Source organism: Telmatherina bonti (genome assembly GCF_933228915.1).
Source record: "Telmatherina bonti genome assembly, chromosome: 22".
In the NCBI taxonomy this organism is placed as follows: domain Eukaryota; kingdom Metazoa; phylum Chordata; class Actinopteri; order Atheriniformes; family Telmatherinidae; genus Telmatherina; species Telmatherina bonti.
The window spans coordinates 16,682,531-16,695,711 of NC_136631.1; the positions used below are offsets into that span (position 1 = coordinate 16,682,531).

At 40.0% G+C, this 13,181-nt stretch overlaps 1 protein-coding gene across 1 annotated transcript in view; it reads right to left on the bottom strand.

Annotated features, from left to right (window-relative positions):
- ubr1 (ubiquitin protein ligase E3 component n-recognin 1) overlaps positions 1-13,181 on the bottom strand; it is a gene marked incomplete at its 5' end in the record, with an annotated part of 20,707 nt that overhangs the window by 4,337 nt on the left and 3,189 nt on the right. Inside the window, 41 exon segments of the mRNA XM_079261583.1 lie at positions 93-263; positions 346-423; positions 512-568; positions 645-753; positions 838-974; positions 2,326-2,413; positions 2,545-2,692; positions 3,329-3,396; positions 3,659-3,755; positions 3,833-3,888; positions 3,984-4,132; positions 4,213-4,327; positions 4,469-4,569; positions 4,655-4,807; positions 4,920-5,016; positions 5,409-5,617; positions 5,731-5,912; positions 6,039-6,119; positions 6,234-6,337; positions 6,415-6,514; positions 6,626-6,780; positions 6,868-6,916; positions 6,996-7,098; positions 7,186-7,238; positions 7,336-7,460; positions 7,555-7,618; positions 7,730-7,831; positions 7,933-7,998; positions 8,103-8,213; positions 8,362-8,414; positions 9,489-9,669; positions 10,031-10,159; positions 10,317-10,416; positions 10,498-10,655; positions 11,230-11,328; positions 11,401-11,489; positions 11,579-11,686; positions 11,844-11,967; positions 12,071-12,118; positions 12,120-12,273; positions 12,359-12,486. Of these exon segments, the coding sequence (XP_079117709.1) occupies positions 93-263; positions 346-423; positions 512-568; positions 645-753; positions 838-974; positions 2,326-2,413; positions 2,545-2,692; positions 3,329-3,396; positions 3,659-3,755; positions 3,833-3,888; positions 3,984-4,132; positions 4,213-4,327; positions 4,469-4,569; positions 4,655-4,807; positions 4,920-5,016; positions 5,409-5,617; positions 5,731-5,912; positions 6,039-6,119; positions 6,234-6,337; positions 6,415-6,514; positions 6,626-6,780; positions 6,868-6,916; positions 6,996-7,098; positions 7,186-7,238; positions 7,336-7,460; positions 7,555-7,618; positions 7,730-7,831; positions 7,933-7,998; positions 8,103-8,213; positions 8,362-8,414; positions 9,489-9,669; positions 10,031-10,159; positions 10,317-10,416; positions 10,498-10,655; positions 11,230-11,328; positions 11,401-11,489; positions 11,579-11,686; positions 11,844-11,967; positions 12,071-12,118; positions 12,120-12,273; positions 12,359-12,486 (4,499 nt within the window).

The window sequence follows — 13,181 nt, forward strand, 5'->3', positions numbered from 1 at the left end:
ATAAACCATCATTCTGCAGAAAAAAATCTCCATCATTAACTTCTACCATGAATTTTAAAACTGGTTTCTAATATGCAGCTTGGCTGACCAACCTAAGGAACATGCCCACTCCTGCTCCACAGGTAGAAGCGTGCGCAGTGCAGGCTCCCACTTCCTCCCCCTCCAGTTTGGTGACACAGCAGGAGCTCTGTGAGCAAAGCATTGCCCCACAAAACAGGCACAGAGTCGGATGCTTTCTCTCGTCAACTGTTGATTTCGGACATCTATGGCCAGAGTGCAGACAGGTCACAAAGTTGCTCATCTACAGCTGACTGGGAGACCCTGGATGAAAACACAGTCACTTACTGAAAATGGCTGGCTTGGTTGAGAAGAGCGCTGTAATCCTCAGGAAGATCAATCAAGCGATTCCTTTTCCTGGGATATCTGTGGGAGAGAGCAGTTTTATAGATCAACTTCTGGGGGAAGTCTATTAGAAACCAAATTCAGACATAATCCAAGCATTGAAGTCAACCTGATGGGCTGGGTTTTGCCTTTTCGGGCATTCGCTACAGCTGGGCTCCCACACCACCTAAAAAGACAAAACATTTTCAAGTTGCAACATGGTTGACTTATCTACCAACAACTCTATCAGAGATTTTCCTGACTTCTGAAGCAGAGGAGAAATGGTGTCTCTGTGGTCCTGGAAGAGCTGGAACACATTGAAGGGTAGTGCCAAGTAACTGCACAGAGCCTCCATCTGTCCTCGAGATCCAACTACAACAAAAAACATTAAGTTCAATGCACAAAGTTTGATGTGCTACACATCATAAAGACGATACACCCAACTGTTCGACTAACCAGAAGTACTGGAAAGCTCCTCCGGAGGATGCACTCCTGTAAGGCAGTTGAAAAAGAGAGCAGCACTGCGCAGGAAAGGTTCAATCCCCATCTTCACTCTTTGTGCTACAGAGCTGCCGGACAAATCGGGAATCAACCTGAGGAGCAAACCACAGAGTATGCAAGAGGTTTTATACCTGTGTACACCGCTGGATGAGGGGAAATAATCTGAACAGCAGCAGAACTATGAACAATGAAAAACTCTACAGAGACGCAGTGCAGCAGGTTTCTGCTTGAAGCATGTACTTCCCCTTCACCTACTGCTCACACTATTATCTATAACCTGGTGCATTTATATAGAAGCACCATGACACACAACACTCTTAAAATGAAAATAATGTGAAGCTGAAATCTTTAAACTACAACCCAAGAAATAAACATCTCAGTAGCGATAAACCTTTGTCTTGTTAAGAGTCGCCACTTTAGGCTTCCATAACTAAAATCATTAATACCACTTTATTTGATGACTGGTTGATTTGATTAGTTTTATTTTCAGGCATTATGGACATAATAACTTCAACTCCACACTTTTTACATGTATCCTTTAGTGCCATCCTAATAGAAGACAACTACAATCAAGACCTTCAGCAAAATGTAATTTTTGCCATTCTGAGTTCATGTTCTCCTCTTCAGACTCATTATACTAAAGTCCCTTTACAAACCTTTCCAACCTTAAAACTCTGCTTTCGTGACTTTTCTTTGATAGCATATAATGCACATTTCTCCCAGGACTAAGAAGCTGCCCGTCACAACTTGAACTTCTGGGAAGCAGCTTTATGTTGGTTACTGGCATGTTTATGTTATGCGAGTAACCAAAATAAAAACACACCGGCCACACCATAGCTAATGAAGAAACGTAAGAGGAAGTGACAGAGCAAGTGATGAGACAAGAGTCAACATAGGACTGACTTTTACTGGCTGAGGAGCGCTTGAACACAATATCTAAAACAATACTGTAGTCACTCACATGAGCCGGTCATGCCAGCTTGCTCTCTACAAACACACACTGATACAGCAATGAGCAGCACATTTGAACAAGCAAAAGCCAACAAAAAGAGCTTAATGAGAAGGCATCTTTTTTTTTTTTGCAACAAAGGAGCACGGCTGCTGCAGTGACAGGCGATTTTGTCTTAAACTTGCCAAACTACCTACTTGGCAGGCATTATGTAAGTATATTCCAAGGTGATGTCAACAAACAGGGAAGAAAAACTAAAAAAAACTAAACTAAAGTAAGGTGTTCCTAAGAATTCAGTAGCAGAGTTTCTGTAGGAGAGAAAATACCTCAAGTATGGGCTTTAGAGACAGTTTAAATACAAAAATTGTTTTTAGAAAAATAAATAAATAAATGAATAAATAAATAAATAAATAAATAAAACCTTAATTTTAAAAAAAAAAAGAAAAAAGCAGCTTCCGTATATTTCAAAGTTAAAGAAAAGAAAGAACTTTTACCTTCCAGTGTGCTGAGACACTGTTGTGTAAAATTCTGCTGCAGCTCTCGCCTCTTCTGTCTCCTCTCCGTCCTCTGCATCAGGAAAATCTTCACAAAAATTAAAAACAATTAGTTCATAAAAATAACAACATATCGCCACTCTTTTTATAGGCTGTCAGCTAAAAGTATATTTAAAGGAAAAAAAATGTTTTCACTCTACATTTTTTGTTTCTTTTTACCTGTAGATGTCAAGAGGACCTGCAAAATGTGTGCCATGGTGACCAGATGCAAGATGTAGAGATGATTGTAGGCAGAGCTCACAGCTGATGGCTGTAAGTCTACAGCCTCCTCTTGGTAAAGAGAGGGCATGGACAACACCAGTCCCACCTGAGAAAACATACATAATCAGAACATAAGACAGTAATCAAATTACAGACAATAGATTTTATTTTTCCTACATCACAGATGACACAAAAATAAAAGCTTAAGTTTCAGTATTATTTGAAGGGGTGGGAAAAGCAAATTGGAAAATCAAAAATCTGAGTTTTTCTGCTTCAGAAAAATCTTTTTTTTCCAAATAAATAAAAATAATCTAACATAAAAATTTTTATCATTTTAATTGTTTTTATTGATCTTTTTACTTGTCTTCTTGGGCATTATAGCAGCAGAATGATGATCTGGCGACTAGTTACTTTTTCCTATTTGAAATCAAGAAAAATGACAAGCAAAAAAAAAACTGTTGTACATTTTTTTTTTGTTTTAAAGTCTATACAAATCAGCAATATTGAAAAATTGTGAGAATTGCAATTTAACTGAATTGGCACCCAAAAATTGAATCGAATCAGGACAAAAGCTTATCATCACAAGCCTAATTATTTGCCATTATCAGGAAAAGGAACATTTGCCATATAAATTACGTTATGCTACAGTTTGTTCCATGGAAAGTGTTATAGAAACATTAGTTTACAGACTGGACAAAAGATTAAAACGAAACAGGAGCTGCTCCCTTTACAGAAGACCTACCAGAAGATGGAAGCAGTCAATCTCCAGAATAGAAGGCGTGTTCTTTCTGCTCATGACAGGAAGCAAGACTGAGGAGAGACAATCTGTGGTAAGATTATATCTGTGAAGTCAGTTGGATCCACACAAAGCACAAGTGGTGAGCACAAAGTGAAACATTGCTCAGTTTTGTTCATGTCATCATTTTCACATTTATAATCAATTCAAGGTAACAAAAAGCACCAAAACTTGCTTATCAATACCTTGGTACTGACTGGTCTGAAATGGGTACAAATTTATAAGTGGTTTCAAAACCCATCCCTAACACTGAGCAAGCTTGGCTGGACGACTTACCCCCCATCATGTCAGTGAAGTGTCTTTGGATGGCAGCCTGAGGGCTCTTCAGTCGTTGTGATGCTGAAAACTGAACAATCGCCTTCAGACCTGCAAGCTAAAAGAAAAAAAAAATATTTATTTTATACAATAATTACATTTATTAATTTTGCTTGTCATTATGTGAAACCCCACCTGTCTGTTTTGTAGGGATCCAAATAGCGGTTTGTCCTCTTCTTGCAAAATATTCTCTGTAACAAGCAGAAAGTATTCTTTAGGAAATGTAAACATCAATAAAAGATGCAAGGAGTAAAAAAAAAAAAAAAAAGACTTTTTTTTATGCTACCTATGGCCTGAATAGTGAAGGCACATGTGTTCCAGGCCATAAGGGGCACACGAGGACACAGTTCATTGGGTGCTGTCTTCAGTCCCACCCTGTGGACTGTGGTGGCACAAACAACCAGCATCTCAGCAATGCTGTCCGAGAATTTTCTCCTAAGAACCAAAACGTAAAAAAGGTCAGAAGGATGTGCAGTGGAGAGAGTAATAGTGAAGCAGTTCATGCTGCAACTCACGGTTCCTGTACACCAAAGCTCAGGATGGACCTAAAGTCTGGCTGGCCCTCTCCATACAGCCCAGTGGTACCACTAATACCACTTCCACCATCATTACCGCCTTCTGCATTCAAATCTGAGAGATTTAAATAAAAAAAGAAAAAAGAAAAAAGGTACAAATTAAGTTGTTGGCATATTTCTCAACAGAAGGCTTCTCATATGTCATGAAACTAAAAGAAAAAAGTGTAATAATGGTATGCACTGTCACTCTTCTTACCGTTATCCTGAGTCACGGACTTGAGTCCTTTAATCCGGGCCAAGATGATCTGGATCCAGCGAGACAGTGTCAAATGCTGTCTTATTATTTCTGCATTTTCACTGTAAACATAAAATAAATATTCAAATGACCTACATATGTGGACTGAATATTAAAATCTGTCAGAGGTGCGCGGATCAGGCTTACTAATTAAATGTTAGTGGTTCTAATGGGATGAGTGGAACCACAGTGTTGCACAGAGACTTGCACAAGGGACACAAGTATTCTCCGTTCTCCAAATCAACAATCAGTTCAGCATGAAGCCGGTTCCTGGTTGTGTTCTGAACCGCCTCAAAATATCTTTCAGAATGTCAAGAAGAAAATCATGAGTTCCACAATGTCTGAATAACAACTCAAACTTCTACCATTAAAAAAATAATTTAAGAGGCTTTTTTTCTAATGTAATTCTTACTTTTGCCAGCATGTGGCATGCATGACGTGTCCACAACTGCCAGTGTGGGTTCCCACAGCCAAATCAGGAGGCATGAAGAGGGGATATGTCCCGGGTCCTTCCAGAGATGAAAAAAAGATAAACATTTCAGAGACATTTTTTCTTTTCTATTCTATTCTATAGTCATTTAGCAGTAGCTTTTCTCCAAAGCGACTTACACCTGAGAATGAGAACAACACAAGCAAGAAATCAAACGATGGGGGACATCATAGATAAGTGTAACTGCTGCGAGTCCAGTTGGATGCAGGTGTTGCTATGTAGTGCTAAAGGCAGCCCTTTTAGGTTGTTTTTTTTTTTTTATTCCATTCCTTCCATGCAGTCGTCCTTTTGTTAAAATATGAGGAACAGTTGATCCCACAATATTGTCCTGAATGCAGCTTATTCAGTGTTTACCTTTACAGTTGCAATTTCTCACAAAGTAAATGGTAGGATCCATGCTGAGAGTCTCACCATCGATCTTGTTGACCGGTATCTTTCCACGGCACTGCGTCAGCACAGTCGACCTTTGGACACAAGCAGTTAGTACCATGGCTGGAGCCTGAGGTAACACCTCCTGCTCCTCCTGGCAGAGAATGCAAGTTAGCACGTCCCTTTCAGCTGGTGTGGGCCCTCTCTGAGGCCCAATGGCTATACAGAGTTCTCTCTCCTCCATGGCACAGCTGGAGACAAGAAACAACCCAAACTAAGAATTAATACAGTTTCATTTGGTGTAATTCTTCAACTCAAGTCCTCGGCACAAAACTGAAGTAGAGCTGGGAATAACTGGGCTCACTTCTCAGCAGACGCAACGGGTTCCCCTTGTGTCCCACTCTCAGGCATGTTGTCATACAGCATCCTGTTTGACTCGATAAAGTTCTTCTGCATAGCAGACATCTGGGCCATGATCTTCTGCCGATGAAGCTTAGCTGCCTCTGCTTTCCTTTTCCGCTCGGCTTTTTCTCTGTCCTGAGCACTCTGGATCAGCAGAAGATAAGTCTAAATGCAGAACAGCTGCTATACTGGTAGAATTATATTAGTGTGTCGTATGTAAATAAATTTCCTATTAACTTCCTGTTGTTTTTTGTTTTATCTTTTTTTTACCTCTTCTGGTTTGGACGTTTCCATGCTCATGGACATTGTGGGACAAGACTTCTCTCTAAGGCACTTAACAATCTCAAACATCTGGAAGACACAAATCAACCCAAAATGTAACTATTAAGCGTATTAATCCTGAATGATGATGTTTAAGATCTTTAAAACTATAAATAGTACAAAGTGGCTCTGTTCATAGACTACCTGTAGAAGCCATGTCACTATGTCTTTTTGAGCTTCAAGAGAAGGCAAAGACTTGATCTTGGACAGCAAGGCAAACAGTGACTTGCCATGTTCTGAACCAATTACTGCAGAGAAAAAAAATATTCATAAAAATAATCAGTGAGATTAGTCAGTGCTGACGATAGTAACTGCTTCCACTCACCGCAGGCCTTTTGGCTGAAATTAAAGGTTACTTCCTCCACAGTGCTATGCTCAAGCTGCGTTTTCTCCTCCAGCAAAGCCTGACCAATCAGGTGCAAGGCCTGTGTGACAAAACGTGAATTATAATGCCATTTTTTGTAATACGTTACAAATACTCTTTCATAGCAGGATGGGGTCTTGCAAGGAAAAATTTTAAAAAATGCAGTGTTTACCCTCTGGATCATTGCTTCTGTCCAGTGAGTGGGCCGGTCTTCTGCAGCTCTCTGCAAGATGTGTCTCAATATGTGGATCATAATATCACAGCAGAGGAGATTCACAATACTGGAGAAAGCTGGGCAAAAGGCTGGAGGCACTGGGGGGCGCAGAGCTGAGTACAGACACAATCACAGCTGAGTCATTAGCAACTAGTTTGAAAAGAATTGCAACATGTAAGAAGAAGAGTCTGACAAGTCACCTTTGTCGTTGCCATCCTGAGTTCTCCTCTTTTTTTGAGACTCCTCTGCCTACAAGAAGTAAAAATAATTTTATTTACAGGATCAATCCAGCTAAAAAGTGTTCATGTGATATCAGGCAGTGTCTTACTTTGCTATGTTGAGATCTTGAATAATGGTAGAAGAAAGGGTTAAACTCTACTAGTCGCTCTTTTTTCACTTCATATAATCCATGCCCCAACACTCCTGGCCTTCTAACAACAGAAACACAACACACAGATTAAACCCTCTTTATTTTAATCATATATTATACTTTAGTTGCATTTCTTTGATGAGCATACTTGAATGTAGCAACTTTAGTGATCACTGCTTCCAGGCCTGTTTCATGGCTTTCCTGAACACAAAACATGGATACTGCATTATTGACAGTACCTCCGTTTAGAACGTGTCAATATTTATATTGTGATGTAGCATTAAAAAAAAAAACTTACATTCTCCGGTAGGTTTTTGACCAGGCTGCTATGAGCCATGGGCTCAATGCAGAGCAGGTGGATCACCTCTCTCATGGTCACATCCTCTTTGGTCACCTGACTGATCCCAGGAACATAGCGCTCACCTGCACATACACACAGACCATTGTTCAGATACAGTAATGTAGTGTGTAATCAAATAAACAATAATGAGATGCTATGAAGAATACAAGACTGTACCAATGATGACAATCAGCAGGTACAGCATCTCTTCCGTCAAACGGTTCCACTGCGTTAACTCATCCTGGAAATTTAGTTGCATTTATGCGTCAAGAACAACATCTTGTGGAACAACATGTTGTGCTTTTTCTTTTTCTTTTTGTCTTTCCTACATCAGTATTCAGGTGTTACTTGCCTGGTCTTTACATGAGCAACTTCCGTTGAAGTATTCAAAGAGCTCAAATCTTAGCAGAATCAGCATCAGGAAGTGGTTTGGATCCATTTTGGAAGCAGCAATCTGTAAACAATTAAGAGATGACATGCATTTGCCAAACCGAAAAAAACAAAAAAGATGAACAACAAATGCTGAGAGATTGCTGACAGCTGACTGACACCCACCTGAAGCATGACAATGTCTTTATCGTACATCTCATCCCTGCATTTTACATCCTGATAGTAGTAGATCTGTTCATATGACACAATGATTCATTAATCGTCCTTTGAAAAACAAAGGAGATATAACTCAGTATGGAAACAATGCTTTGTGGATCTAAAAGAACAAAGTCTACCTGGCTGACCAGCGACAGCCCGTTTCTCCGCCACATTTCAGCGGAGACCTGTGCGGCCAGCACCACACAGCGCAGAGGATGCTCTGCAAGCTGAGTGAAGTCATAGCTTTCCTGCAACAAAATGCCAACAGAAGCAGCTAAATTCTTCATTTTCTCATCACAATGCAGGTCTACCTGCTTGTTGAAGAACCAAAGTTAAAAGTTCATTTAGGATATAGTAACAATGACATAAATCAGTATAATTTGTGGTATTACTTACAGCATTATCCAGATGTTTAACCACCCCTGTTGCACACAGAAGGACATACAAACCTGTGGACCACAATGCAATTCAATTCAATTCAACTTTATTTATATAGCGTCAAATCACGGCAATGCCACCTCAAGACGCTTTACAGACAGAGAGGAAAACATAATGAAAGCCAATTCATAATAGCCTGTATAAGGAAACCAACAGATTGAGTTGAGTCCAACTCAATCTCCCATCCTGAGCAAGCACACTGGCAACAGTGGGAAGGAAAAAACTCCCTTTTAACAGGAAGGAAACCTCCGGCAGAACCTGGCTCAAGAACAGGCAGCCATCTGCCTCTACTGTGTGGGGGGGAAGAGGACAGAAAGACAACAGACAACAGGAACTGCTACTCCCAGCCAGGGAGACCTGCTGAGACAGAAGACATACATGTTAATGATGCAACACTGTTATTTGGGGGGGGAGGGGGGGACGGGTATAAGAGAGAGATAAAGAGAAAAAGAAAGAAGCTCAGTGTATCAGAAAATGTCCCCCAGCAGTCTAAACCTATAGCAGCATAACTAAGGGATGCTAACCATCCCTAGCTATAGGACTTATCAAAAAGATAAGTCTTCAGCCTAGTCTTAAAGGTGGGGAGGGTGTTTGCTTCCCTAACACTAACTGGGAGCTTATTCCATAAGAGAGGGGCCTGATAACCAAAGGCTCTGCCTCCTGCTCGGCTCTTTGAGACTCTAGGAACCAAAAGTAAGCCTGCAGTCTGCGAACGAAGTACTCTGGTTGGTACATAAGGAACAATGAGGTCTTTGATATATAGTGGTGCCTGGCTGTGCAGGGCTTTATATGTAAGGAGAAGGATTTTAAATTCTATGAAGAGAGGCTAAAACTGGAGAAATATGGTCTCTCCTGTTGGTTCTGGTCAGGACTCTGGCTGCAGAATTCTGGATCAGCTGACACAATGATTCATTAATCGTCCTTTGAAAAACAAATCAATGCACAAATCACAAATCAGTAACACAAATCAATGCACAAATCAGTAAGTTCATAGCTCTGAAAAAACAATAAAAAAAGAAAAAAAAGAAAAACATTCACACAAAAACTAATTTATCTTTGCTTGTCTTGAATATAAATTGTCCTACCAGCCAGTAGCCTGGAGAGGGGCAGGTGTATGCTGGCTGGCTCCTGAGAGACTTTATAGGGACGAACGTTGAGAATGTGCTTGCACATATAGTAGTCTGTGGCGTCCTTGTGGAAGGGCTGGTTGTCACATTGCATCAGAACGGCGTGGCATTCTTTAAATGCAAGTAGCAAGAGGTCTTCCTGTGAGGGGCAAAAATAGAGTAAGCAATGAGCAACTAAAGGAATTCTCTGTTCCAAACACTGGTGGATTTACCAGCTAAATATTCAGTACACTGCCCTTGTGCAAAATACTGTCAATCATTTTTATATATTTTAAGGATGTGTTAATCGGCTTCCTGTGTGAATTTATCTAAAACAGTGATGGAGACATTTCCCAAACTTCAGTATAAATATGTAGCAAAGACAGGAAATTTTTTAAGTATGTGTGAACCCACATTGATGTATCTGAAAGCTAAAATGGAAACCGACTGTTCCAGAAAGCCAATAAAACAGAACCTAGATCCTAACTTAAGTTTTGACTTGCAGATTTCACAGTTCTCACATCAGATGAACACCAGTCCTGAAACATAGCAAGAATGTGCCGGAGCTGGATCTGGAGAGTAAAGCCTGCTTCCCACTCGGGCTCCACGGCGATGTGTTGACCAAGTTGCCGCTTTACCTCCTCCATACCCTGATAATTAAATGAAGGGAAGAGCATTAATAATTCCATGTCTATTTATATACGTTTTCATACACTTACATAATGTATATACTTATAATACCATCATGCATAATATACATATACAAACTACATTCAAAGAATGATTCAGGGTTGGATTAGTTGATACCTGCATCCATTTCAGAAGCCCAAGAAACACTCTAAACCCCTTTAGGAACTGTCTGCGCAGCTCCTCAGTCCACACTGAGGGTTTACTGATGAGAATATACCTAAATATGATATGTATTTTAATGAAGACTGATCATTTAAGAACAAACTATCACTGTGTCAACTTACTGCCTCTGCATTACCTGAGGTCATGGAAGATAACCTGGATGCGTGAGAACTTGTCCGTGTTGTAGCCCAGGAAGAAAAAGCGATTGTTGCCATCAAGATGTTCGTGCAGCAGTTCCATGACTGTATCGACTATAACTTGAATGACATTGCCCTCTTCAATCAGCTGTCTGGCCTGAAAGAGGAAAGGTTTGCAAGAACAGGGATGGATAATGAAATATGGCAGATTTTAAATACAGGATTCAATTACATTCAGCATTTGCACCATTCCCCTGATTACTGTTTGCATTAATGCACAGATTACCTTCAAATATGGATCAAACTTAATCAAATGTATCCTTTTATCAAACTGAATACAGAATTCAGTCATAATATAAGTTGTAAAAAGTTTACAAGCATGCATAAAGTAAATCTGGGTCATAAATCAGGAACATTGTTTACTAAATAAAAGCTGATGTCTGTTAAAGCAACTTTAAAATTATTAGCTGCAAAATGTTCCCACAAGATGCCTGCTGATACTTTGTGGGAGGAATGTCCAACAAAATGAGATCTCTAAAGATTTTACATAAAAGGCAAAACTATAATAAGGTTCAAAGTCATCTCAAAGAGTTTTGCTATTCATCTGCTATGCAGTTCCACAAAACTGATTTAAAACTGGATGGAAATGGAAACGGTCCTCGCTACTACTGATTAGCACAATTTCAAGAAGAATCCCATGCTGCATCTGCAGCACAGGAAGCAAGACTTACTAGTGTGGGAACAGTGAAGATCTGAACAGACAAAGCTGTGATAGATATACTCCTATCATGGTCATCATTAATGAAATCCTTCTGCAGCTGTTTGTAGTACTGAAAACAAAAACATAATAAATGAAAAGCTTTCAAAAGTTTCTCAAAGTTACATTTTGAACACTTGGTTACCTTTGTAAACTCGATTGCAAAAAGCCTCTTAAGTTCAGTGTCCATCAACATGCTGCAGAAAATCAACTCATGAACTATCTTGCGAGATCCTTGAGGAAATAAAAGGGAAGATAGTTTTATGTTATTGTCACATGGAATCCAAATATGATTTGTGTAAAAACAGCTGAGATCTGCTCACCTTTGTACATCCTGGCATCGTGCAGCATGAGCCGGCTAATGAGACAAGGCCGATCCCTGTCGACGTTTGGCTCCAAAGCCACTTGACAGAAGGCCTGTCGGAAGCCCACTGCACAAGACACACAGAACACCACTTGTGTAACTACATGTGCAACAAAGTGCTATGTGGAGATGCATTCACTGAAAAGATACGGGTCAAAAACACACAAATATGATGGAACTTTACAGTATGTTTGGTGTCGGTATGATGACAATTATTACAGCACCTGAATAACCAATGATCTTCTGAAACCAGGAGCCGAGGCGGAGAGCAAAGGTTTGATGAGCCATTACGGTAGCGTGCAGGATCTCCACGCGCAGAGGCTGCATGGAAATGTGCTCAGAGTTGGACTGCAATACAACACAAAGACAGGAGTGAAGTAGACTGTAAAACTAAATTCAACATTGATTTATTCCTTTTTTTTTTTAATAGGAGTCAAAGGATTTTGTTCACCCTAATGAGGTCTTTTGCTTGCTGACAGGAACGAAGGGTTCCTCTCTTTAACAGCCCGTCGTCCCTCCTTATCAATAAGTGTTGTGTGCATATGTGCTTCATTCTGATCGCAGTTAACAGAACGCTGCAGGGTGTAGATCACGTGGTCGTATGAGTGGTGCTCATCATTATACAGTACACAGTAGTATGTGTTTTCTTTTGTCCTGCAAAGAAAGAAATATGCTGTTAAAGTTGAGTCGAGCATTTTGCATATTTTAGTGCATTTGCATGTGATCTGACAGATCATACTGAGGCTGGAGTTCAGCTGATAGCTCAAAGTTCTCTTCCCAAACCAGAAAGTCTGTGATGTAGCGCAATAGAATCCGGAAAAGCTTCTCAGCACGTTCATGTAACTCAGGCTCCAGCACACAGTCATCCTGCACAAATAGAAAAAAATGCGCAGTTTGATACATATTACAATTATACAATATATACGTGCTAATATAGCAGCTTAATGTTCCAGAATAAGGAGAAAACACAATGTTTGGAACAAATATGCAACTTTATTACACCGGAAGCTTATCTGATATGGTTAACATTAATTGAAATAACAAAAAAAGTTCCACATTTCCTGTGTCATTAGTATTGTGTTGACAGTGAAATTATTTTTATTTATAAGAGAAAACACAGCTGGCCTTGTAAGATGAATATCAAATCCCCTGAGAGCAAACATCCCACAAAGCACTGCAGTGTTTACAACAAATATTTAACATTTTACAAACAAAACAAACTGAGTGTGTGCATTTTCAACAGTCTCCATGTCACACTGCTGTGTGAGAACGAGCTCTGGAATCTACCACCAAATAAAAAGCAAAAGTTCTGACTGGGTGAGGAGGGTTTTGTTTTGTTTTGTTTGCAGTAGACATGTTGTGCCCATTTATTGTATGAATGCTTGTTAAGCACAGGTTCAGACCTCACGTAGCAAACACAAAGCAGGCTGTCAGACTGGGGGGCAGGGATGGTAACAGAACCACCTGCTGTTTACAGCACAGAGCTGTCAAGCATGTCTGTTCAAAGCTTCTGAACATGATTTTATCTAAGGTAAGCCTTTACGCTGTGATTAGCAAAGGAA